Raw genomic sequence first — 24,464 nt, 5'->3', positions numbered from 1 at the left:
CAGCCGGCGTGTGTGTGTGTACACCCGCGTGTGTGAGGCTGTCTCCCTGTGGGGAGGGTGAAGAGAACTGAATCCTCTTTCCCCGGGGAAACGGTCTGTTCCTGTAATGCCGCCTTTCCTGCGGCTGCTGGGCCGGGGAGCAGAGCCAGAGGGATCAGCCCGCAGGGGAAGGAGTGCTCCGTGGAAGAGGCGTGTCACCCTGCGTGCCCGTGGGCTCTCACAGGCCTTGGCTTTGCCTCCGCGTGGCCTGGCCCCCACGGAGCCTGTGGGAGAGGGCTCCCTCCCGGGGGGTCCCCGGGGATCTCCTGGGGCTTGTTCTCCCCGCGCGGGGGGAAGCAGGGGGTCCCTGCGGGGGCCGCTGCCGACCAGCCCTGCTCTCCGCTGCAGTTCTTCGCCAGCATGCTGACCTACCCCTTCGTGCTGGTCTCCAACCTGATGGCCGTGAATAACTGCGGGTGAGTCTGCCACCACCTCCCACCCCGCTGCGGGGGTGACCCTGCGCCTGGGGGGGGCCGGCGTGGGCGATGGCCGTGTCCCTCCGCGCCGGATCAGCTCCCGAAACCGCCTTTCCGAAGCTCCTGGATGGCAAAGAGGTTTCAAACTCGTTGGGTTGATCCCTCGTTGGGTAGCGCTGCAGCGGGGGGGGACGTTCGGGGTTCAGCCCAGCGTGGAGCTGCAGAGGGGATGGGTCCTACCCCACCAGCTCGGTGGAAATAATTCTCCGTGGGTCTCCCCTCCCTTCCCCAGGCTGGCTGGGGGTCTCCTCCCCTACGCGCCCACCTACTCCTCCTGGCTGGACTGCTGGAGCCAGCTGCACAGGGAGGTAAGTGGCCGGAACCAGGCAGCACCGGGATGTCACCCGGCTGCGGGGGATCCTGGGGGGGGGCCGCGCCGGGGTTCGGGGCAGCCCTGACTCACCCGGCTATGGTCATCTCCCCCTTCCAGGGCAACATGAGCCGAGGGAACAGCCTGTTTTTCCGCAAGGTGCCTGCAGGGAAGCGGTACGTGTGGGAGGAGAGGAGGTTTCGCTGAAGGTGGAGCCGAGAGTGGAGTTGTGAAGCCAATGTCGGGCTCTGGAGGCAAAGAATTATCAGAGAGTGGTGATTTCTATACAGTTTTTTAAAATCATTTAATGCTGAGAGATGAAGGTGGATGTGTGAGAGTGTCTGTTGTGGGGCCGGGGGCTTCCTGGGGCGGGGGGCTGGCCCATCTCCAGCGTTCCCATCTCCGGCATTCCCTCCCCAATCCACCACCCTGTCCCTATTACTCCCTATTCTTCCCCCAACCCCTTTTCGTCAGCCCGGCACCCGCAGACGCCGTCGGTGCAGTTGGCCGGGCTGGGTGCTGGGTCAGTCCCATGAGACATCGTCACGCCTGTCCTGTCCCCGTGGGGACCTGTGTCTGCTCTTTAGCCTGAAAGCGGGGTGTTGCCGAGGACTGCCCGGTAAATCTGCCGGCAGAAATCCCTCTCCCGCTTCCCGCGGTTACGCCCTGGGAGCCTTTTCCCGGCCTTGGACCCAGTTAAGGCTGTTTCGACAGAGGAAATTCCCCCGCGAGCCAGCGGCGCCCAGAACCACCTGTTTCACAGGCCGGCTGTAGAAGCGTCACAAGCGCTGGGGGAGCGATGGCCCCAAGTACCCCAGGGGCTGCTCCCAGCCCGGGCGGGGTCGGGGGCCACTCGTTAACGGCTTGGGGATAATTACGGGGCAGCGGCATGGGTGGTGGCAGGCCCCCCGAGAGGAGAGCGCTGCCCCAAGGCCTCTGCTTGCGTGCCTCAGTTTCCCCTCCCTCGCTCCCTCTCGGAGCTGTAGTGCCAGAGATGGGATCGATCCCACCCTCGGTGCTCCCCGGGTGTGGCACAGCACCCCCGGGCCCGCGTGGGGACACACACGCGCACGTCTGGGCTGTCAAAAAAGGGGCAGAGGGGCTGCGCACCCCCTCAAGGGGCTCGCACAGCTGGCTGGGGGGGCTGCACAGCTGGAGAGGGGGTTCTGGACCCGGTGGGGGGGGGCTGCACAGCTGGAGAGGGGGTTCTGGACCCGGTGGGGGGGGCTGCACAGCTGGAGAGGGGGTTCTGGACCCTGTGGGGGGGGCTGCACAGCTGGAGTGGGGCTGCGGACCCCCGTGGGGGGGCTGCACACCCTGTGCTAGGGTTGTGCAGCTGGGGGGGGCTCGCACAGCTGGAGAGGGGGCTGCACAGCTGGAGAGGGGGCTGCACAGCTGGCTGGGAGGCTGCACAGCTGGCAAGGGGGTTCTGGACCCCGGGGGAGGCTGCACAGCTGGCGAGGGGGTTGCACAGCTGGAGAGGGGGTTCTGGACCCCGGGGGGGCTGCACAGCTGGCGAGGGGGTTCTGGACCCTGGGGGGGGGCTGCACAGCTGGAGAGGGGGCTGCGGACCCCGTGGGGGGGCTGCACACCCTGTGCCAGGGTTGTGCAGCTGGGGGGGGCTCGCACAGCTGGAGAGGGGGCTGCACAGCTGGAGAGGGGGCTGCACAGCTGGCTGGGAGGCTGCACAGCTGGCAAGGGGGTTCTGGACCCCGTGGGGGGGCTGCACAGCTGGCGAGGGGGTTGCACAGCTGGAGAGGGGGCTGCGGACCCCGTGGGGGGGCTGCACAGCTGGAGAGGGGGTTCTGGACCCCGTGGGGGGGCTGCACAAGTGGAGAGGGGGCTGTGGACCCCGTGGGGGGGCTGCACACCCTGTGCCAGGGTTGTGCAGCTGGGGGGGGCTCGCACAGCTGGAGAGGGGGCTGCACAGCTGGAGAGGGGGCTGCACAGCTGGCTGGGAGGCTGCACAGCTGGAGAGGGAGTCCTGGACCCCGTGGGGGGGCTGCACAGCTGGCGAGGGGGTTCTGGACCCCGGGGGAGGCTGCACAGCTGGCGAGGGGGTTGCACAGCTGGAGAGGGGGCTGCGGACCCCGTGGGGGGGCTGCACAGCTGGAGAGGGGGTTCTGGACCCCGGGGAGGCTGCACAGCTGGAGCAGGGCTCGCCCGCGGCAGCGGGGGTTGTTGCGCACCCGGCGGGGGGGTGGCAGAGCCGTTTGGCGGAGGGGCGGCACCGGGGGCGGCCCGTCCCGGACGTCCTCCCCGCCCTCCCGTGGCGGCGCCATGGCGGAGCCGGGTGCGGGCGGCGGCGGCGGGGGGTTCCTGAGCAGCGGGAGCGAGCGGCGGTGCCGGGCGCGGCTGGCGGCGGCGGGGCGGCGGGGGGCGGCGGCGGCGGCGGTGCTGGTGCCGCTGTGCTCGGTGCGCGGCCGCCCCGCGCTGCTCTTCACGCTGCGCTCCCGCCGCCTGGGCGGCCCCCACAGCGGCGACGTCAGGTACCGGCGGCGGGGAGCGGGCACCGGGGCCGGCCCGGCCCTGACGGCGCCGTTGCCTCTTGCAGCTTTCCCGGGGGGCGGCGGGACCCGGCGGACGGCGACGCGGTGGCCACGGCGCTGCGGGAGACGCGGGAGGAGCTGGGGCTGGTGCTGGGCGCCCCGAGCGTCTGGGGGCAGCTGCGGCCGCTGCCCGACCGGGTACCGGGCACCGGGGAACGGGGAACGGGCACCGGGGAACGGGGGGGCGGGCATGATGACGAGAGGGTGTTTGGGGGCACGGAATGGCTGGGGACACCGGGGACGGGGGGGCGGGCGCGGTGACAGGAGGGTGTTTGGGGGCACGGAATGGCTGGGGACACCGGGGACAGGGGGTGACAAGGACACGAGGACAGGGTGGCAGGGACGCGGGTGACAGGGACGCGGGGGACGGCACCTGCAGAGGGTATTGGGTGACAGACACGCGATGGGTGTCAGGGTGGGGCGCAGGGTGTCTTCTTTTGGGGTCAAGGCGAGCGGGTGGCACTTTGGGGAGGGGGTGTCACCCCCGTCCCTCGCTGACGCACCTTCCAGCAGGGACAGATGGTGGCTCCCGTCGTGGCCAACCTGGGGCCCCTGGAGGACTTGACGCTGACCCCCAACCCCGACGAGGTGGGTGACACCGCGCCGGCCGCGTCCCCTGCCTGGGGCGAGCGCCCCTTTCCCCACGCCGCGGCAGGACGGGCCGCGCGGCCACCCCCTCGCTGCCTGTGCCGGCAGGTGGAGGAGGTCTTCACCCTGCCCCTGGCTCACCTCCTGCGGGAGGAGAACCAGGGCTACACCCATTTCCGCACCGCCGGCCGCTACGGCTACACCCTGCCCGTCTTCCTCAACGGCCCCCACAAGGTCTGGGGGCTGACGGCCATCATCACCGAGCTGACCCTGGAGCTGCTGGCACCCGATCGCTACCGCAGGAAGACCCACGTTCCAGCCCGCAGACCCTCGGCCTGATGCAGGAGGGGACGGGGTGGCCCCCGGGTGCCACGGTGGCGTTTTTGGGGAGGTGTGTACAGGTAGAGCTCTCCCCCTGCCTCGGTCGCGCGGCTTCTTTCGTCTGCCGGGCGCCCGTAGGTTGACCTCGCCGCACACACGGCGAGGGGGCTGCGGTGGGGAAACTGCACCGTCCCCCCCTTGGTGCCGCTGCCTGCCGGGCTCCACGCGCCCACGGCTGACGTCACACTGTGATTTAGTAAAAAAAGAGCCATGTTTTGAACCACTTGCGCCACAGCCTCCATGTCACGCAGCGGGACTGGCCCTCGGTGCCAGCACCACGGGGTGGGGGGGGACGACCAACGACGTATGACAACCACCCCGGCACCAGTACAGGCAGGAGCTGCCCTGGTGCCACCGTGGCGGTGACAGGGAGTGCGGGGTCCCCAGGGAGGGACACGTGGCTGTGTGAGACCCCGGCTGCCTGGTGCTGCCCCACAACCACCGCCTCTTCCCCCTGCCCAACCCCGGAGAGGGGATGTGGAGTCTCATGGAAAGCCAGGAGCTCCCCTCTGGGAGTATCCAGACGTTGGCTGCGTGATCCGCTGGATCCTTGGGGATCCCCAGGGATCCCCCTGATCCCTGGGGATCCCCCACACTGGGGAGGCAGGACTCAGAGCCCCCCAGCAGTCCCTTTCCACCATTTTACGCCCACAGCCGCCTACTGCCCTCCTCCAGCAGAGCAGAGCAGAGCTCACGAGTGCAGCAGTGTTTATTGAGGCCCCCCGCCGCAGCCCCACAACCTGCTGTGAGAAGCCCCTCGCCCCCAAAAAGCCCCCCCCAGGCAGGAAAGGGCAGGGCCACCACCGCTGGCAGCCCTTGCTCTGCCGCCGGCTCCTTACGCCGACGCCGCTCGGGCTTTTGCCTCCCCGTAGCGCCGCATCCTCTCCTCCAGCTCGGGTCGGAAGTGGCGGATGAGACCCTGCGCAGAGCAAACGGGATGGAGTTAACGGGGCAGGGAAGGGCCACCAGCCCCCCCCCCAGGACCCTGCTCCTGGCCCCAAATCCCCCCCCACCTGCACGGGCCAGGCCGCGCCGTCACCCAGGGCGCAGATGGTGTGGCCCTCGATCTGCTTGCTGATCTCCCACAGCGCGTCGATCTCGGCCGCCTGCGCGTTGCCCTGCACGAAGCGCGCCATGACCTTGTTCATCCAGTCGACGCCTGCGGGGAGGGAAAGGCCGTGAGGGGCCTGCGGTGCGGGGCCCCCCCACCCCGCGGCCCTGCGCCCACCCTGGTCCCGCACTCACCTTCCCGGCACGGGGTGCACTGCCCGCAACTCTCGTGCTTGTAAAACTCAATGAGGCGAGCGATGGCTTTAACGATGTCGGTCTGGGGAGGGAGGGGAGGGTGAGGGCCCTGCCGCGGCACGGGGGGGCCGGGGAGGGGGCTCCTCCCTTACCGATTTGTCCATGACGATGACGGCGGCCGTGCCGAGCCCGCTCTGCGCCTGCACCAGGGAATCGAAGTCCATCAGCACGGTCTCACACACCGACTTGGGGAGCAGCGGCGTGGAGGAGCCCCCCGGGATGACGGCCAGCAGGTTGTTCCAGCCCCCGCGGACACCCCCTGCCAGAGAGGGGGGGACAGGACGGGCTGAGCCGGGCCCAGCGCCGGCCTGGTGCGGCTCGGCATCCCGCGGCGCTTACCGGCGTGCTTCTCGATGAGCTCCTTCAGCGGCACCGACATCTCCTCCTCCACGGTGCAGGGGTTGTTGACGTGACCCGAGATGTTGAAGAGTTTCGTCCCCGAGTTGCGCTCCCGCCCGAAGCCGGCGAACCAGGCGCCCCCCCGCCGGCAGATGGTGGGGGCCACGGCCACCGTCTCCACATTGGCCACCGTGGTGGGGCAGCCGAAGACACCTGGAAGCCGTGGGAGCTGTCAACGGCTGCCTCGTCCCTGCAGCAGGACGGCGGCCCGGAGACAACTGGTTTTGTCCAGTCGCCGCCATTTTGTCCCACTCTTGAGCGTCAGCTGGAAATTAAGGCTCGCGCTGCCAAGAGCCACGTGAGCCAGTCGCGGCGGGTGTGAAGTGGGGAGGGCCGGGGACGTACCCACGTCAGCGGGGAAGGGGGGCTTCAGGCGCGGCTTGCCCTGCTTGCCCTCGATGGACTCAATCAGCGCCGTCTCCTCCCCGCAGATGTAGGCTCCGGCGCCCCTCACCACGAAGACGTCGAAGGCGTACCCGGAGCCGCAGGCGTCCCGCCCCAGCAGCCCGGCCTCGTAGGCCTCCCGGATGGCCACCTGCGGCGGGGAAGGGCGGGTGGGACGGGGGTTCCCCCTCCCCGCCTGGCGGGGGGCCCCCCCCGCCGCTCACCTGCAGGTTGGAGGCCTCGTTGTAGAACTCGCCGCGGATGTAGACGTAGGCGGCGCGGGCGCCCATGGCGCGCCCCGCCACCAGGCAGCCCTCCACCAGCTTGTGGGGGTCGTGGCGCATGATCTCCCGGTCCTTACAGGTGCCCGGCTCCCCCTCGTCCGCGTTCACCACCAGGTACTTGGGCCTGGGGGGGTGGCGGGGGGGCAGGCGGGTGCTGTCAGGGCCGGGCTCCCCGCGGGGAAGGGGGGCGCGGCGGTGCCGGTACCGGTGCCGGTCTCACCTGCCGTCCGGGGGCTTGTTCATGAAGCTCCACTTGAGGCCGGTGGGGAAACCGGCGCCGCCGCGGCCCCGCAGCCCCGAGGCCTTGATCTCGCCGAGGATCCAGTCCACCCCCTTGAGCAGGATCTCCTTCGTCTTGTACCAGTCGCCGCGGCGCAGGGCGCCCTGCAGCCTGCGGGCGCGGCACAGCCGGTGGCACCGGGACGGGCCGCACCGGGCCCCCCGCTCCCCGCCACGACCGCCGGTACTCACCTCCAGTCGTGCCGCCCGTAGAGGTTGGTGAAGATCCGATCCTCGTCCCGTAGCGATCCGAACTGCGTCTTCTTGGCCGCCGTCTGCGGGGAGACACGGACTCAGCACCGGGAATACCGGTACCGGCGGGACCCGGCCCGGATCGCCGCGCCACGGCCCGCCGCTCGCCCCGTCCCCGCTCACCGAGAAGGAAGCGGCGGGCAGGCGCCGCAGCGCCAGCAGCTGCCGGGCGGCCATGGCGGCGGGGCGGGCACCGGCGCCGGGACCGGGACCCCCGTCACCTTCAGGCGCCCCCGCAGCGTCGCGCTGGCGGTGACGTCAGCGGCGAGCGCCCGCGGCGCAGCGGTGACGCCGGCGAGCGGGGCCGTAGCGGGGGGTGGGGGGTGGGGGCGTGGTCACACGGCGGGAGGCGTGGCTAGAGGGCGTGGCCGCTCCGGAGTGGGCGTGGCCAGGCTGGCGCCGCGCCTGCGCTGCCACGTGCCCCGTGCCCGGCCGCGGGTCGGGTTTCGGCAGCTGAAACCGGAGGCCCCCGGTCCCCCCCCCGGTGCCCCCCGGGGCGCCCCGCTCCCGCCCCCCCAGCACCCCGCGGGGGGCTGCGCCGCTCCGCCCCAGGCCCCTCGGCGGGTCCCGCTCTCCCCCGGCCGCACCCCCGTTTGGGGCCACGTTCCCCCCCCTCCGCCGGCGTTGTCCTCGTCCCGGCGAGGGAGCGGGGCCGCGGCGAGCACCGGGCCCGGGGGATCCGGTTTCCCTCCCGTCTGGCCCCGGGGGTGGGGAGAGGGAGTGGGGGCCGGCAGCGGGACGGGGCAGCAGGCGGCATGTTCCTCCTCTTCCGCGGGCCCCAGCGGCGGGGCGCCGGCAGCCCCGTGCCCCCCGCCTGCCGGGGCGGCCGCCGCCTCCGCCCGGCCCCGCGGCTCGGGGGGCAGGGGGGCCCCGGCACTGCCGGCACCCCGGGGAGGCGGGGGCGGCCCAGCCAAGGGGACGCATCCCCCGCGGAGCGTTGGTGGGCCACGGAGGAGCCGGGGCCCCGGCCGCCCCCCGCTTTCGGGCAGGTAACCGGCAGCGAGGGAGAGGGCCGGGGTAGGGCAGTGCCGGTGGGGCCCCGAGTGCCCCCGCGGGGAGGCTGGGGGGCCGGGGAACAGCTGGGCGTCTCCCCACATCTGGAGCAGGGCGGCCGAGCGGGGAATAATCCGGGGGATTATGTGTGTGCGCGGGCGCGGCGCCCCCCCCCTCCCCGCCGCCTGCCCTGCATATCCCCAGATATTCCATAAAAACCTCAAATCCCCGCGCAGCCACGGCCGCTATCGCACCCCCCTCGGCCCCGGCCCCGGCTCGCCCCGGCCGGGCGGCAGCCCCCAGGACTGCGCCAGCCGGCCCCCCGGGGCCAGGCATGCCCTGCGGCGCGGGGGCAGCCCCCAGCCATGGGCAACTGCACCAAGACCCCTGAGCGGAGGCTCCCCAAGGTAAGGCCGGCGGCCTGCGCCCGCCCCGGCGGGCAGGAGGAGGGTGGGGGGGAGCCCCGGCTCGGCCCCCGCCTCACCGCTGACGCCCGCTCTGCCCGCAGGACGGGAAGCCGCTCTCCGGCCCCCCGGCCCCCGGTGCCGGGGACCCCGAGGAGGTGGCAGAGGCGGCGCAGTCTCCCCCGCTGCAGAACTACTCGGTGCTGCAGGGGCTGGTGGGGCCGGCCTGCATCTTCCTGCGGCAGAGCATCGCCATCACCCAGCTGGTAGGCGTCCGCCCCCTCCCCGCGCACCATGCGCGCCTGCCGCGCCAGGCACCGCGCTGCCAGCTGTGCCCCGTGGCTGCCAGCGAGCCGGCGGGGGATTTAGGGCAGGATCCCTGGGGGGATCGGTGGGAGAAGGACCCCTCCTTCGGCTCTTCCCTTTTTCTCTTTCCCAGGACCGAGAGCTGCGGCCGGAAGAGATCGAAGGTGAGGAGGTGTGCGGCCGGGGGGGTGGGGTGGTGTCTACACCCCGGCTGGGAGCTCCCCCGGCTGCAGCGGCAGTGCCGGGGTGCCAACGGCGATGCCGCGCCGCCCCCAGAACTGAAGCAGGCCTTCAAGGAGTTCGACAAGGACCACGACGGGTACATCAGCTACAAGGACCTGGGCGAGTGCATGCGGACCATGGGCTACATGCCCACCGAGATGGAGCTCATCGAGCTCTCCCAGCAGATCAGTACGTGCCGGGGCGGGGGGGGCCCCCCTCCACCCTGCTGGCAGCCGGACCTGCCCCGGCGATCCCTGCCCTCCCACCCCGGTGACACCCCCCTTCCACCGCAGCCGGGGGCAAGGTGGATTTTGACGATTTTGTGGAGCTGATGGGCCCCAAGATGCTGGCGGAGACGGCGGACATGATCGGGATCAAGGAGCTGCGCGACGCCTTCCGCGAGGTGAGGGGACGGGGACGGGGAGGGACGGCGCGGGCAGGCTGGCAGGCTGCCGGCACGCCGAGGGCGGCTGTCACCGATGGGCACTTGCCGTGCAGTTCGACACCAACGGGGACGGGCAGATCAGCGTGGCGGAGCTGCGGGAGGCCATGCGCAAGCTGCTGGGGCAGCAGCTCAACTACCGGGAGGTGGATGAGATCCTCAAGGACGTGGATCTCAACGGGGACGGCTTGGTGGACTTCGAAGGTAGGGGCCGGGGAGGGGGCCGGGAACATCCCCGGGGATATTCGGGATGTTCTGTATGTATTCTGCCGGCAGAGTTTGTGCGGATGATGTCGCGCTGAGGGCGGCGCGTGCCAACACAGGACCCGAGCCCCCGCCGTGCCTTACGAAGAGGAGGGGGCCGGGGAGGAGACGCCCGGCTCCGGCTGCTGCGGCTGGGGCGGTGCCGGTGAGCCTGGGACAAGGCCCTCGCTTCTTCAGCGCCGGAGGTGCTCAGACTCGCCCTTGGCCACGCGCCTGCCCAGCCGCCAAGGTCCAACCGCAGCGTGGGGCACCGGGGCCGACGCCGGGCTTCTTTTTGGCGCAGACTCGGCCGGGTTTTGGCCGCTCTTGCCCTGACCTCTGCTCTCTCCTGCTCCCCGCCCCGCAGCATCCCCCTTCCCGCCCTGACCTCACCCTACCTGCTGTTCCCAAAACTCAAAGGCGCCGGTCCCCTCTCCTCCAGCTGCGCCCCAGCCCTGCAGCTCACCCCTCCAGCCTTCATTCTGACCCCCACATCCAACCCCGAGCCCCTCACGTTGACCCCGCTCCCTCCACGCTGTCATGCAGGGCTGACCCTACGGCGTAACCCGCCGCCTGTCCCCCGTTACCGCCGTTTGCGCTCGGACCTACCCCAGACCCTGCTCTGTCCTGCCCCGGGCGAGTGAGGCATCACTCCGCTTTCGGGGCCGGCGTGGGCCTTGGCGGACGCTCCCCCCGGCCCCCAGCGCAGGATGGGGCTCCTCGGGGCTTCGGCGTGGCCGGGGCCAGGACACCCTGGAGGAGAGAAGCCGGGAATAAGGCGTGGGAAGGGGAGATGCGCTGCAGGCCGGGCTGCCGCCGGCGTGCGGCTGGGCAGGCTCCCCGCCCCGGCTGCGTTTTGGGGTAATTTTTGCACCTCCGAGTTAAGGGAATCCTCTGCTCCCGAGTTACGCTCCCCACCTGGCGGGGTCCCGACAAATTTATTACTTTTTTCTCTCGATCCTTGCCCTTTTGAAATGAAAAACTCTCTCTACGGACTTTTGTTTGTCCTTACGTTGAGTTTAAATATAATTCCCTCGCGACCGTTCCCTCCGCGGTTGTGTCCCCCCCCCCCCGCCACCCCACTGACTGCGGCAACCGCCGCACTGACCGCCGTGCCCGGGGAGCCGCTGACCCCCGGGCAGGCCCTGCCCGGAGCCGGGACCCCCGGGACCCCCTCACCTACGCAGGCCCGGGGCCGTGAGGGCGGCCCGGGGTGCCCCCGGCGCCGCGGTTCTCCTCAGCGGGGCCGGCGGGACGCAGCGGCGGAGCCCCCCCCCGCCCCGGTCCCTTCCCGCCGCCCTGAGGGGATGAGGCGGCGGCGGCCGTTGGTCTCGTGGGGGGGGGGGGGGGAGAAGGGGGCGGAGCCGACGCCGCGTGTCTCCACGGTGACCGTGTGGGCGGGAGGCGCGCGGCGGCGCGATGACGTCGGCGCGGCGTGGCGCGCAGGCGTCATCAGGGCGAGCGGCGGTGCCGGCGGGGGGAGGCCGGGTCAGGCCGGGCCAGGCCGCGGCGGGCCCTGCGCAGCGCTTTCCGCGCCGGAGCGGCGGCGCTCCGCTCCGCTTCTTCCCGGGTCGGGTTCTACGGGGTTGAGCGGAGCTGAGGAGCGGCGGGCAGCGGCGGCACAACCGGCGGGGCGAGCGCGGGGGCCGCCCACCGACCCCCGCCGCGCTCCAGGGATCCGGGAGCGGCGGGCGGCCGTCGGGGATGTCCTACAAGCCTATCGCTCCCGCCCCCGCTACCCCCGGAGCCGCCAGCGCCAGCCCCGCCCCGCCGGGGCCCGGGGCACCGCCCGCCGGTGAGCGCACCCCCCGGTAACGGCGGGGGAAGGGGGGGGGGGAACCGGGCACCGGAGGGGGGGGGGGGTGTGTGCGCGCGTGCAGCCGGTAACCCTCCGTTCCCCGCAGCCACGAGCGTCCCGTCGCCCTCCGGCTCCGTCCCCGGCGCCGCCGCCGCTTTCCGGCCCCTCTTCAATGACTTCGGGCCGCCGTCCATGGGCTACGTGCAGGTGAGGCGCGGGGCAGCGGCGGGGCCGGCGGCGGCAGCGGCGGGGGCGGCCCTCAGCCCCTCCGTGTCGTCCCCCCCCCGCAGGCGATGAAGCCCCCCGGGGCTCAGGGCTCGCAGAGCACCTACACCGACCTGCTCTCCGTCATCGAGGAGATGGGGAAGGAGATCCGGCCCACCTACGCCGGCAGCAAGAGTGCCATGGAGCGGCTGAAGCGGGGTAGGGGCGCGGGGGGGGGACAGACACAGCCCCCGGTGGGTCCCCGGTCCTGCGTGCCCGGGGAGGGGGGCGGGAGGAGGGCGGGGAGGCTGATGTGGGGTGTCCCTCTGCTTCTCCCCGCAGGCATCATCCACGCCCGGGCGCTGGTCAGGGAGTGCCTGGCGGAGACAGAGCGAAACGCCCGCACGTAACGGCTGCTGTCACCCGGGACCCCCCCCGCTCCCCCGGGGGGACCCCCGGTGTCCTCGCCCTGCTGGTGGCGGGGGGGTCCGCTGCCTGCACCCCCCCCCCCCCGGCCCCGTGCTCTCCGCTCTCTTTATAAATGTCTGTTTTTATAAATAAAGGATGTGGTTGGGACTCTGCCTCGGGGGTGGCGGGTGCTGAGCTGCCCGGGGGGGTCCCGGTGGTGACGGGGGGGGGTGTCCGTGCCCCGGGGGCTGCGGCTGGTGACGGGGGCAGCGGGGGAGGGCTTGGAGCCCTTGGAGGGGGGCCGGGAGCCGTGCCGCGGGCTGGGAGGGGTGGGAGTGAGCAAACCCCTCTTTTAACACTTAAAAAAGAAAAAAAAGGGTTATTTTTTTTAATAAAAAGCCCCATTTTCTCCGGGCCGCAGCGCCTCCGCCCGGGGGGGGTGTCAGTGCCGGCACAGGCGGAATGCCCGTGCAGCGGCGCTCGCCGCCTTCCCGCCTCTGACGTCACGCCCTCCCTACGTCACGGCCGTCTCCGTGGGAACGGGCTGTGATGTCACGAGCCGAGGGGCCGGTTCGGAGTGGCGGAGGTTCGGCGGGGCCGGGACTGGCGGTGGGGGGGGCAGCGCCGGGGCCGAAGGGAGCCGAAAAGAGCCGAGCGGAGCCGAAGGCGGGCGGGCGGGGCCGAGCGGGCGGGGGGCGCGTTGCCATGGGAGCGGGGCGGGCCCGGGAGCGTCGCAGCCGAGCCGAGCCGAGCCGAGCCGAGCCGAGCCGAGCCGAGCCGAGCCGAGCCGAGCCGAGCCGAGCCGAGCCGAGCCGAGCCGAGCCGAGCCGGGCTGACGGCCGCCCCCGCAGGCGCTGCCCCCCGCCGCCATGCTCATCAAGGAGTACCACATCCTGCTGCCCATGAGCCTGGAGGAGTACCAGGTGGCCCAGCTCTACATGATCCAGGTGGGGCTGAGCGTGGGGAGCTGGGGGGTGCAGGGAGCTGTGGGGCTGAGCATGGAGGGTACAGGGGGCTGTGGGGCTAAGCACAGAGCCTGGGGGGTGCAGGAGGCCGTGGGGCTGAGTCTGGGGCGTGCAGGGGGCTGTGGGGCTGAGCATGGAGCCTGGGGGGTGCAGGGGGCTGTGGGGCTGAGCATGGGGGGTGCAGGGGTCTGTGGGGCTGAGCATGGGAGCTGGGGGGTGCAGGGGGCCGTGGGGCTGAGCCTGGGGGGTGCAGGGAGCTGTGGGGCTGAGCATGGGGGGTGCAGGGGGCTGTGGGGCTGAGCATGGGAGCTGGGGGGTGCAGGGGGCCGTGGGGCTGAGCATGGGGGGTGCAGGGGGCTGTGGGGCTGAGCATGGAGCCTGGGGGGTGCCGATGGCTGTGGGGCTGAGCCTGGGGAGTGTAGGGGTCTGTGGGGCTGAGCATGGAGCCTGGGGGGTGCAGATGGCTGTGGGGCTGAGCCTGGGGAGTGCAGGGGTCTGTGGGGCTGAGCATGGAGCCTGGGCGGGGGGGCACAGGGCTGTGGGGCTGAGCCTGGGGAGTGTAGGGGTCTGTGGGGCTGAGCATGGAGCCTGGGCGGGGGGGCACAGGGCTGTGGGACTGGGCCTGGGGGGTGCAGGGGGCTGTGGGGCTGAGCACGGAGCCTGGGGGGTGCAGGGGGCTGTGGGGCTGAGCACGGAGCCTGGGGGGTGCAGGGGGCTGTGGGGCTGAGCACGGAGCCTGGGGGGTGCAGGGGGCCTGAGGCTATCCCCAAAGGATGGGCAGGGTCCAAGTGAGGTTTGGGTGGGTTTGGGGCCACCGAGCCAAGCAGAGGGTCCTGGGAGTAGGTGTGGGGCTGGGGAGTGTAAGCACATGGGGACTGGGGGTCGCGGGAGGGTACAGGGACCCCGGGGGCCTGTGGGGTGCCAGGCCTTAGGTCTCGGGCTTAGGGGGTGCTGGGGGGGCCCCGCTCACCCAGCGGCTCTCCCCGCAGAAGAAGAGCCGGGAGGAGTCGAGCGGCGAGGGCAGCGGGGTGGAGATCCTGGCCAACCGGCCCTACAGCGACGGCCCCGGCGGCAGCGGCCAGTACACCCACAAGATCTACCACGTGGGCTCCCACATCCCCAGCTGGTTTCGGGCGCTGCTCCCCAAGGCCGCGCTGCAGGTGGAGGAGGAATCCTGGAACGCCTACCCCTACACCCGCACCAGGTGGGCTCCGGCGGGGCCGCGGGGAAGGGCCGCGGGGCCGGCCGTGCCGCCGGGCTCAGCCCCGTCCCCGCGCGTCCCCCAGGTACACCTGCCCCTTCGTGGAGAAGTTCTCCATCGAGATTGAGACGTACTACCGGCCGGACGCGGGCCAGCAGACCAACGTCTTCAACCTGAGCGCGGCTGAGAAGAGGCAGAGGATTTTGGGTGCGTACGGTCGCCGCGAGGCCGGCTTGGGGCACCGGGCAGCACCCGGTGCCTGCCGGCGTTGCCACACGGCGCTCCCCGGGATGAGTGCCTGGGTGTGCCACGGCGCCCGAGGGGCTCCGCTTCCCTGCCCGCTGCGGGGGCTCGGTGTCTGCGACGCGCTCAGCTTCGCTCTACCTGCTGGCCTTCGCGTTTTGGGGACGGCTATGGGGGGACCCTGGCAGGGGAAGGCGCCCCTGCCCCGAGCTCCCTGCCCCGAGCTCCCTGCCCCGAGCTCCCTGCCCCGAGCTCCCTGCCCGCTCCCTCGGCAGCGCTGCTAAACTAGAGTCCGCATTAAAGGTGTTTTGGGGGCGATTTCGTCCTTTGCCTTCTTCCCTTGCCTATTTGTTTGCAGCCCTCCCCTTCCTGGTGCCAGCCTGCTCCCCTCTCCTTCCACGTCCCAGCCCCTGTCCCACGCGGTCTGGCATGGCTTTGCCTTCCCGGCCTCTCTCGGGGCGTACGTGGGAACCTGCACCAGGCTCCTTCAGGGCATTTCGGGAGGGGGGGAGCTGAAAAAACATGTCCCTGTTTTCCCCACCCCCTGCCCTGCTTCCACTGCTCCCCAGGGCTTTGCTCCAGATCGCTCTCTGGGTCCAGACCCCTCCGTTGCTTGCCGGGAGGACCGGCGGGCAGAGCTGGGAGCCGGGGGTGGGATTCCTCCCTCGCCGGCCGGTTTGGCCCCGTCCGCTGCAGCCTTCCTTTCCCGGCGGTGTTGATCTGGTCGTTTTAGGCGCTGGAGTGCAGAGCGTGACGCGGTGCCTCTTAAAATGGAGGCCTAAAATAGGCACTTGGAGGAAATGATTCATCTGACCTATTTCTCTCATTGGCTCTTGCGGCACCGGGGATGTCCGGCCGGGATGCCGGTGGCTTGGGCCAGGGGGGACGAGTTCTGCCCCTGCCACAATCGGGCAGCAACCGGGGCCGAGCGGAGAGCAGGCAGGGCACGGCCCTGTGCCCGCTGCCTGCTGCCCTGCCTGATTTTCCCCCTCCGGTGCCCATCCCGCGGGCTTTCCGCAGGGCACGCTGCGTCTCGGGTGGCTGCTGCCTCCCACGGGGAGCGGGGCCGAGGTGGGATCGGCCCCGACACGGACCCCGCTGGGATTTTCTTTGCCAGCTCTCGTTCTCACCCCGGCGTCCCGTAGCACCGGCAGATTTCAACCCCATCTCACGTTTCAAAGGGTGGCAGAGCAAACGCCACGATCTGGGCTGTCGGGGCGAACGGCGGGGATAACCGCCTCCTCGCCAATTTTCTCACGGCGGTAAAAGCAAACGGACCCACCGGTCATCGCGCGAGTGACGCTGCCGGCAGCGGCTCGGGGCCGGCAGGTCCTGTCCCGGCTCTTCGCTGCTGACCGTGGCGTGCCGCCATCCGAGCTGCTCGGCCAGCCCGTCGGGCGCCGATTTAAGGGCTGGCGTTCGCCACGCGACGTGGACACCGCGGGCGCTGCTTTCCCCCGCTGCGGTGGTGGGTTTTGCAGGCTGGGGAGGTGTGGAGGGGGTTGCGGCGCTTTGCGTTTCAGCTGCCCACCACGGGAAAAGCCCCGCTTCAGAGCGCCTGCCCCGCGACTGTCCCTTGTCTTCTGAGGCTTCAAAGTCCTTTTTTTCCCCTTTTTTTTTTTTGGCCGGAGCTGAAGGAAGAGGCCGGTGGGCACCTCAGGGGCATCAACGGGGGCAGATAAACATGAGGTCTGGCAGAGCCTGGGGACAGGCTGGGGGAACTGACTGGGGACAGCTCTGTGGGAAGGTCCTGGGGGCAGCGGGGTACCCTGGGACCCCCCCCAGGACACCCCAAGACAGGGCTGGAGGGGGCTGGCGCTGAGACGGGGCTGGAGCAGCCAAACCGCAGGAGACTTCATGCAGGATTGGGCCCAAACGCCCCCCCCGGGGTCTGTTGGATCGTGTTTTCCTGGGTGCCATCTGTGAGCCCCCTCCAGTTTTGGGGAGACCACCCCCATTTTGGGGAGAGGGGGACGTTGCCATCGCACCCCCCAGCTTGATGGGGGCTCCTCCCGGGTCGCGTGGTGGTTTGGCTGTGCTCCTGTTATGGGGGACCCTCGGGTCTGGGGGGGGGGGCAGCTGGTGCGGCTCATCGCTGCGGCGAGCTGCTGGATCCGGCTGTCCTCAGCACCAGCCCCCGCGTCCCGCCAGGGTCACCGGGGCCGCTCTCCCAGCTGCCAAATCTCCCGGCTAATGCGCATATGTGTGTCAGCCCCGGCTCTTCGCACGCCTCGTCGCCTCCGCGCCTCCCCCCGCGGCCCCCGGCGCCTCTCACAGCCGCGCTGCGCCGCTCCGCGGGGCACTGGATCAGGCCCCGTGCAGGGATGGGACGCGTTCGGGTGCACCCAAGGGTGCCTTTGGTGTTGTAGCTGCAGGAGAGAGAACGTTTGCTACTGGCTCTGTTGGGTGCGCAGTTTGTGGGAATAATTTGATGGGTGCCCCCTCCGATTTTTGGGCATTTTTTTCCCCGCTTTTCTGCCCCAGGGGCGGTTCCCACCTGCCCGCGTCCCCTCGCCGAGTGCCGCAGGGTGACGAGCGCCGTTCCCCCCGCAGACACCATCGACATCGTGCGTGACCCCATCTCCCCCGGGGAATACAAGCCCGAGGAGGACCCCAAACTCTACCACTCGGCCAAGACGGGCCGCGGTCCGCTGGGCGACGACTGGCTGGAGGTGGCCGCCGGCGGGCCCCTGATGTGCGCCTACAAGCTCTGCAAGGTGGAGTTCCGCTACTGGGGGATGCAGTCCAAAATCGAGCAGTTCATCCACGACGTGGGTGAGTGTGGGGCGGCGGCGAGACCTCGACCGCCGGCACCTTGGCACTGCTGGCGGGGGGGCAGGTTTGGGGAACCCCGGAGCCATGCCGGGCTCGCTCCCCTCTGCCGCCACCCCGTGCCCGTCGCAGGTTTGCGGAAGGTGATGCTGCGCGCCCACCGTCAGGCTTGGTGCTGGCAGGACGAGTGGACGGACCTGACGATGGAGGACATCCGGCAGCTGGAGGAGGAGACGGCGCGGATGCTGGCGCAGAAGATGGCCAAGTGCGGCGACGCCGAGGAGCCCCCCACCGCCGGCCCCAGCCCCGAGGGGCGACCAGAGCTGGGGGGTGCCAGCGGGCAGGAGGGGGCTGAGGCGCAGGGGGTGGCCGATGCCTCCCCTGACGATTCCTTTGCCAAGCAGTGGTCCACGTCTTCCCGGTCCTCCTACTCTTCCCAGCACGGAGGTGAGAGTCCGGGTCCTGCGTGGGTGGGTCGGGGACCCCCAGCACCCTGACTGCTGCCCTTCTCCATAGGAGATGCATCAGGGGACCCTCTCCTCCCTGACCTGGCTCTCCCGGGGGGGTCTGGGTGCCCCAGGGGTGGCCCTGGACTCCCAGGGGAGCGCTGGGTGGAGGAATAAGGAGGAGCTGTGGGGCTGGAGTGGTGTCTCGCTGCGGGGGGGGGGGCTCTGGGTGCTGACCCCATGCTGGTGGCAGGGGGGGTGTCTCCTCAGAGCCTGTCTGAGTGGCGGATGCAGAACATCGCCCGCGACTCCGAGAACAGCTCCGAAGAGGAGTTTTTCGACGCCCACGGTATGGCAGGGCAGCCCCACGGCTCAGCGTTTCGGTGGCCGGGACCAGGCACCGGCTCGGGGTGGGCTGGATGTGGCCCTCGTGGGCTGCCCACCCACGGCCCCCTCCCTGCCACTGCAGAGGACCTGTCCGACAGCGACGAGGTCTTTGCAAAGGAGATGACGAAGTGGAGCTCCAACGACTTCTTGGACACGCTGGAGCGGCCGGCGGAGCTGGACGAGGTGCTGGGTGAGTGGCGGGGGGGCTCTGGCCCCAAACCCTGGCATGGGTGTCCCGGGAGGGGGCCGACCCCTGCCAGGACACCCCGGCCAGGCTCACTGGGGCTGTGTGCTCGCAGGGGACGGAGCCAGCGCTGCCAAGGCGGATGGCGAAGGCTTGGGGGCATCCGGCTTCCCCGAGGTGCGTGCCGCCCTCACCCCCTCCCTGGGGCCGTTCCCCCCAGCCCGGGTGCCGACAGCAGCGCTCTCCTTCCCGCAGGGCGGCTCGGCGGAGAGCGCGGCGCAGGCGTGCCGGATCCACGCTCTCTTCCTCATCCTCCACAGCGGCAACATCCTGGACCAGGGAGCGGGCGAGCCGGGCTCCAAGCAGGCGGACGTACAGACGCTGGCGGCCACCTTCGACGCCGTCACCCGCGTCCACTTCCCCGAGGCGCTGGGGCACGTGGCGCTGCGTCTGGTGCCCTGCCCGCCCATCTGCGCCGCTGCCTACGCCCTCGTCTCCAAGTACGGGTGGTGGCGTGGCGTGCCGGGGCCGTGTAACGTGCCACGGGGCGAGGAGGGGGTTGTCCCTCTGGAAAACCACTCCACAGCTGTAGGAGGGGACTGGGGAGGTGGTGGCCTCAGAGAGGGGACTTTCCATCTCCTGGTGTGGCATCCAGGACAAGCGATGGGATGGGGATAACTCCTGGTGCAGCATCCTGGGGCGAGCAAGCGTCATGGGGTGGGATGGGGACATCGGGGCAGCCCTGTTCATCCTCCCCACCGTGTCCCTCTCAGGCTCAGCCCCTACAGCCACGACAGGGACAGCCTGTCCAGCAGCCAGGACCACATCCCGCTGGCAGCCCTCCCGCTGCTGGCCACCTCCTCGGGGAGCTACCAGCACGCCGTGGGTGCCGTCATCGCCCGCGCCAACCAGGCGTACAGCGCCTTCCTGCACTCCGGGGAGGGGGCCGGCTTCTGCGGCCAGGTGAGAGGATTTGGGGGAAGCTTCGCGCCGGGCTCCAGCCGGGGCTCAGCTCTGCCGGGGACCCCGTTCCCCCTCTGTGGAGGGCTTGGGGGCTCTGTCCTTGCCCGCCCTCGGCACCGGTGCGTGCCGTCCGCAGGTGGTGCTGCTGGGGGACTGCATGGGTGGCATCCTGGGCTTCGACGCGCTCTGCCAGAGCCGGGCGGGCTCGGGGGGCAGCCGCAGCAGCAGCCGCCGCGGCAGCCTGGTGAGTGCCGGCACCCCGTCATTAGCCGGGGTCGGGGAGGGTGGGAAGGGGGTTTGCACCCCGGGGTGCAGGGTTGGCAGGGGTGCTGGTGGTGGCTAAAGAGGGGCTGGGCACTGGCTGCCTCTCCCCCCGCAGAGCACGGAGCCCGTCTCCCCCGAGCTGTGCGGCGGCAGGGACCCGCTGGCCGACGGGACGGACGGAGCAGCGGGGTCGGGCCAGGGCAGCCCCGAGCCGGGGGCACAGCCGCCCTGCCGGGAGCAGGGGGAGAGCCACCATCACAGCTCCTCGTGCAGGTGAGAGCAAGGGGGGACGGTCACCAGCGCCGTGGCCCGTCCCTGCAGGAACGCTGGCCATCTCCCAACTAATTTTGTGCTTTATGGAAACGGCGAATTTCCCGTTTGCGCCAGCCTGGGAAGGAGCGGTGCATGGGGGCACCCTGCCCCAGGGGTGTCTTGCTGGCGCTCCCTTGCTTCCAGCAGCTCCTCCGGGCTAACGGGGCCGTGCCGGGCACAGCTTTGCCCCCGGGCTGGTGGGAGCGGGACGGTGCTGTCCCTCCCCATGCCCACTGGCCCCGCTGTCCCAGCTTGCAGGCCAGCGAGGCCCCGCTGGAGGCAGAGGCACCGCGGAGCGGCACCACAGCACTGGATGGGGCAGAGGGTGCTGGCACCCGCCTCGACTTTAAGGTATCCGGCTTCTTCCTCTTTGGCTCCCCGCTGGGGCTGGTGCTCGCGCTGCGCAAGACCGTCATGCCCGCTCTGGATGGTGAGGATCCCCCCAGCCGCGGTGCCAGCCCCCCACCCTCCCTGCAGGGCTCAATCCCTCATCCTCAAGTCGTGTTCCTTGCAAGCCTGAGCCCCCCGGGACCTCCCCAAAGAGCCCTGCTTGGGTTTGAGGTCCTTGCACGCCCAGCCCTGGCTGCGCGGCTGTCGGCGTTGGCGTGTGCCCAAGCGTCCCCTTCCCCGCTCTGTGCCAGCCCCAGCTTGTCCCCGGTTGTCACCGGTGTCCTGGGTTTGCCTCCCCAACCTTTCCTCTGGCTGGGTCCTGCTTTCTCCCTGCCTTGGGCGTTGAGCTCCCGGCTGCGCTGCCCCGTGCCCCGTTCCCGTCCCCAGCGGGCTCCTCGCCGTGCAGGCTGGGCGGCCCCGACGCCCCCCTCTCTGCCCCAGTGGCCCAGCTGCGTCCTGCCTGCGAGCAGATCTACAACCTCTTCCACGCCGCCGACCCCTGCGCCTCTCGCCTGGAGCCCCTCTTGGCCAAAGCCTTCCACGCCGTCCCGCCGCTCAGCGTGCCCCGCTACCAGAAGTATCCTCTGGGCGACGGCACCTCTTCCCTGCTGGGTGAGTGGCCCCCGTGCCGGGCTGGTGCCGGGCACCCCGGGGTGCGTTACGGGCTCCGGCGGCGTGCTGGGGTACCCAGAGCACCCACGGCACTGCAGAAGCCCGGCTGGGGTGGGGGGAAAGTGATGTGCAAGCGCTGCTCGCCCCTTTGGGGCTCTGCTGGAGCGGGGGGTCCCCAGGGTGGCCGATGTCCCCGGGGAGGGGTCTGGGTGTCCTTACACGTCTCTCTCCGCAGCGGAGGCTCTGCAGATGCACTCTGCCCTGTTCCTGCCCGAGGTGGATATTGCCGCCCCCCCTACCCCCACCGGCAGCTTCGGGGGCTTCTGGAGGGGCAGCGAGCTGGGAGACCCCCCCACTCCTGCCAGCACCAATGAAGTCGTCAAGAGTAAGTGCCATCCCATGCCAGCACCTCGGGATGCACGAGGCGGGATGAGGTCCGGGGACGGATTCATTCCAGCTCTCCCCGCAGTCCTGGAGCGCTGGTGGGGCCCGAAGCGCATTGACTACTCGCTGTACTGCCCCGACGCCCTGACCGCCTTCCCCACCATCACCCTGCCCCACCTCTTCCACGCCAGTTACTGGGAGTCCTCCGATGTGGTGGCCTTCATCCTGCGCCAGGTACGGTGGGCACGGCCCGGGGGGCAGCACGGCTCGCCAGGGCCGGTGGCGGCTGAGCCGGGGCCGTGCCGCTCAGCAGGTGATGGAGAAGGAGGGGCCGCAGCCGGCAGAGAGCGAGGAGAGCTCTATCTACAGCCCCGCTATCCCCCGGGAGAAGTGGCAGCGCAAACGCACCCAAGTGAAGATCCGGGTACGTGCCCCGTGGCCATCAGGAGCCCAAGCCTTTGCCAGGGCAGCGCCGGGCTCCGGCCGTCCCTGGGTGTCCGGGCAGACCCTGGCCATGGGGTGATGCGGCTGGGACGGTAGTTTGGCATGCTCCCATCTGCCAGGAGGATGCCGTGCCGGTCCCACAGCCCGGGAGGGCCCGTGTGCCCCCTCAGGGGCTCCCTCGGGTGCCACCCGCGGCCCCAGTGCGAGCTGCTGAGCCCCGCCATGTCCCTGCAGAACGTGACGGCTAACCACCGGGCCAGCGACGTGATCGTGTGCGAGGGCAAAGCGCAGGTCCTCAGTGGGCGCTTCATGTACGGACCCCTGGATGTGGTGACGCTGACCGGGGAGAAGGTACCGCTGGGCTCACGGGTGCCGTCAGGACCCCACCAAACAGGGTGGGGATGTCCGGGAGGGTGCACGGCGCTGGTGTCACCCGCGGCAGGGGAACGGATGTGGTGAACAGGACCCCATGGGACCTTGTGGGATGGGGAAGAGGGTCGTAAGGACTTGTAGGTTGGGGACGCGGCAGGATCTGGAGGTTCAGTCCATGCTCAGCCCTTCTCCCTCTCCCAGGTGGACATCTACATCATGACGCAGCCGCTGTCAGGGAAGTGGCTGTACTACGGCACCGAGGTGACGAGCGGCAGTGGGCGCCTGACCTTCACCATCCCTCCGGACAAGGCTCTGGCCATCGGCATCTACCCCGTGCGCATGGTGGTCAGGTGAGATACGGGTGCGCGGTGCCACCTTGGTTCCTTCTCCGGCCCTTTCGGCAGAGGTCTGCCGGCCCCCCTCGGTGGCAGTGCCGGCGCTCAGCCTCCCCGCTCTCCCGTCCCAGGGGAGACCACAGCTACGCCGAGGCGTACCTGACAGTGGTGGCCCGGGGCACCGAGTCGGTCGTGTTCAGCATCGACGGTTCCTTTACCGCTAGCGTCTCCATCATGGGCAGCGACCCCAAAGTGCGGGCGGGGGCTGTCGACGTCGTACGGTAGGTGCCCTTCTCACGATGGGGACAACCCGCCCCTCCTTTCGCAGCGTGGTGACAGCCCGATTGGGGTAGCGGGGCATCGGAGTGGGCTGCCCTCCCAGGGACGAGCTGGGGGATCTCCTGCCACCCCGTCACTCGGAGGGTTTTCACAGCATCTCTGTGCTGGCGCAGAAAAGCAGCCTGCTCCCGGTTTTGGTCCTGAAGCCTGCTGCGATACCCCGCAGCTCTGCTGTGCCTTCAGCCCTGATAAAATCCCTGTGGGGAGGAAGTTTTTGGAAGCAGCACCCACATGTGATGTGTTGGGAGATGCTCGGTGGCTTCCCACCAGCAGGACTGTCCCCGCACAGGCTCCTGGCACCAACACGTGTCCCCTCCTAGGCACTGGCAGGACTCGGGCTACATGATCATCTACGTGACGGGGCGCCCCGACATGCAGAAGCATCGCGTGGTGGCCTGGCTCTCCCAGCACAACTTCCCCCACGGCGCCGTCTCCTTCTGCGACGGGCTCACCCACGACCCCCTGCGCCAGAAAGCCGCTTTCCTCCAGAGCCTGCGCACCGAGGTGGGGACGGGGACGCCGGTGGGGTGGGGACGTGGGGCCGGTGGTGGTGGAGGGGTAGCGTGGGCTGTGCCGCAGCCCCTGCTCCTCTGTCCCGGGGGTCTGTGGAGCTGCGGGCGGAGATGCTCGGAGCTGGACCACGCTGCTGGCACCGACCCCCTGCCCCGGGACCCTGCTCAGGGCACAGAGGGGCAGCTCCCAGCCCGTGGGTGTTGAACCATCCCTCCTAAAATGAGGGTGTCCCAGTCCCCTGGGGGTGGCTGTCCCCGCGAGAAGGGTCACTCCCTGCCCTAATGCTTCTGTCCGTTGGCAGGCGGAGATCACCATCGTCGCCGGCTACGGCTCCACCAAGGACGTCTCCGTCTACAGCTCGCTGGGGCTCGCGCCGGCGCACATCTACATCGTGGGACGAGCCGTCAAGAAGTTCCACAACCAGTGCCAGGTAGGGTGTGTGGGCTGGGGACGGGCTGGGGCTGCAGGGGACAATTGCTGACCCCACCAGGGCGGAGGGAGCGTGCGATGGCCGAGGCCGCCGGCTCAGGCTGTCGGTGCGTCCCGCAGTTCCTGTCCGAGGGCTACGTAGCCCACCTGGCTCAGCTGGAGACAGCGGCCCTGGCCCACTCCCCCAAGGGACCCCCGCGGCCCGTGCTGGGCAAAGGCACCTACGGCTGCCCGGCGCCCGTCGACTTCCTCCGCAAGCAGAGCCAGCTCTTGCGCTCGCGGGGCTCCAGCCAAGCGGAGCGGGATGGGGGGCCCCCGCCGGCACCCCCAGGGCTGCCCCGGGCCAAGCCCCGCAGCGTCAGCCTCAAGCTGGAGGGTGAGGAGTGAGGGTGGCGCGGCCACCGTCCCCCCACTCCGCCGCAGCCTTCATTTCCCAGCCAGGAGCGCCTGGGGCCGGGGCCGGCGATGGGCCCCAAGCAGATAGGAAGGAGACGAAGGCACTGGGTCCCCCGAGACCGTGGGGCCCTGGGAGACGGCGCTCCGAGCCGTTCCGGGGGCTGGAGCGATCCCCTCGGGGCTGAGCCACCCCAGGTCCCCCCTGCTGCCCCCCAGCTCTGCCTCCACCCCGCTGCGCCGTCCCCCC

At 70.6% G+C, this 24,464-nt stretch overlaps 6 protein-coding genes across 8 annotated transcripts in view; 5 read left to right on the top strand and 1 right to left on the bottom strand.

Annotated features, from left to right (window-relative positions):
- The window catches only part of MTCH2 (mitochondrial carrier 2), a 2,374-nt gene extending 1,233 nt beyond the window's left edge, over positions 1 to 1,141 (top strand). Inside the window, 3 exon segments of the mRNA XM_059826074.1 lie at positions 388 to 455; positions 748 to 823; positions 946 to 1,141. Coding sequence (XP_059682057.1) covers positions 388 to 455; positions 748 to 823; positions 946 to 1,032 — 231 coding nt within the window. The 3' untranslated portion in view covers positions 1,033 to 1,141.
- A 1,964-nt stretch (positions 1,142 to 3,105) lies between these two features.
- On the top strand, positions 3,106 to 4,494 carry NUDT8 (nudix hydrolase 8). Its single transcript, XM_059826073.1, has 4 exons — positions 3,106 to 3,314; positions 3,380 to 3,512; positions 3,885 to 3,962; positions 4,071 to 4,494. The coding sequence occupies exons 1-4, from the start codon at positions 3,106 to 3,108 to the stop codon at positions 4,299 to 4,301; spliced, it is 651 nt and encodes a 216-aa protein (XP_059682056.1). The 3' UTR covers positions 4,302 to 4,494.
- A 622-nt stretch (positions 4,495 to 5,116) lies between these two features.
- NDUFV1 (NADH:ubiquinone oxidoreductase core subunit V1) lies at positions 5,117 to 7,423 on the bottom strand. The gene is made up of 10 exons (XM_059825884.1): positions 7,370 to 7,423; positions 7,187 to 7,269; positions 6,936 to 7,106; positions 6,656 to 6,839; positions 6,393 to 6,582; positions 5,988 to 6,200; positions 5,741 to 5,907; positions 5,589 to 5,670; positions 5,357 to 5,502; positions 5,117 to 5,262 (listed from the first exon to the last, which is right to left on the bottom strand). The coding sequence occupies exons 1-10, from the start codon at positions 7,421 to 7,423 to the stop codon at positions 5,179 to 5,181; spliced, it is 1,374 nt and encodes a 457-aa protein (XP_059681867.1). The 3' UTR covers positions 5,117 to 5,178.
- A 1,181-nt stretch (positions 7,424 to 8,604) lies between these two features.
- LOC132318463 (calcium-binding protein 2-like) lies at positions 8,605 to 9,915 on the top strand. Of its 2 annotated transcripts, XM_059825908.1 has the most exons (7): positions 8,605 to 8,689; positions 8,809 to 8,909; positions 9,083 to 9,113; positions 9,226 to 9,360; positions 9,465 to 9,574; positions 9,670 to 9,817; positions 9,890 to 9,915. In XM_059825908.1, the coding sequence occupies exons 1-7, from the start codon at positions 8,605 to 8,607 to the stop codon at positions 9,913 to 9,915; spliced, it is 636 nt and encodes a 211-aa protein (XP_059681891.1). The 2 variants fall into 2 exon arrangements, with proteins under 2 accessions (XP_059681891.1, XP_059681892.1); XM_059825909.1 differs by lacking the exon at positions 8,809 to 8,909 and having other exon boundaries at positions 8,605 to 8,646.
- Positions 9,916 to 11,560: 1,645 nt separating this feature from the next.
- CDK2AP2 (cyclin dependent kinase 2 associated protein 2) lies at positions 11,561 to 12,439 on the top strand. 2 transcript variants are annotated; one of them, XM_059825918.1, is made up of 4 exons: positions 11,561 to 11,643; positions 11,768 to 11,861; positions 11,945 to 12,077; positions 12,201 to 12,439. In XM_059825918.1, exons 1-4 carry the CDS (start codon positions 11,561 to 11,563, stop codon positions 12,266 to 12,268), a joined length of 378 nt encoding a protein of 125 aa, XP_059681901.1. In that variant the 3' UTR covers positions 12,269 to 12,439. The 2 variants fall into 2 exon arrangements, with proteins under 2 accessions (XP_059681901.1, XP_059681899.1); XM_059825916.1 differs by having other exon boundaries at positions 11,561 to 11,651; positions 11,761 to 11,861.
- A 696-nt stretch (positions 12,440 to 13,135) lies between these two features.
- PITPNM1 (phosphatidylinositol transfer protein membrane associated 1) lies at positions 13,136 to 24,208 on the top strand. Its single transcript, XM_059825869.1, has 23 exons — positions 13,136 to 13,213; positions 14,221 to 14,435; positions 14,518 to 14,639; positions 17,229 to 17,450; positions 17,580 to 17,894; positions 18,147 to 18,242; positions 18,363 to 18,470; positions 18,580 to 18,641; positions 18,720 to 18,964; positions 19,238 to 19,427; positions 19,564 to 19,671; positions 19,807 to 19,964; positions 20,255 to 20,433; positions 20,835 to 21,005; positions 21,241 to 21,390; positions 21,475 to 21,623; positions 21,703 to 21,813; positions 22,068 to 22,184; positions 22,407 to 22,555; positions 22,672 to 22,821; positions 23,200 to 23,383; positions 23,694 to 23,822; positions 23,942 to 24,208. Exons 1-23 carry the CDS (start codon positions 13,136 to 13,138, stop codon positions 24,206 to 24,208), a joined length of 3,675 nt encoding a protein of 1,224 aa, XP_059681852.1.
- The last annotated feature ends 256 nt before the right edge of the window (positions 24,209 to 24,464 follow it).

This window comes from Gavia stellata, chromosome 17 (genome assembly GCF_030936135.1).
Source record: "Gavia stellata isolate bGavSte3 chromosome 17, bGavSte3.hap2, whole genome shotgun sequence".
NCBI lineage: Eukaryota > Metazoa > Chordata > Aves > Gaviiformes > Gaviidae > Gavia > Gavia stellata.
Note: the sequence above shows the minus strand (reverse complement) of the source record. Positions and strands in the feature narration are given on the sequence as shown.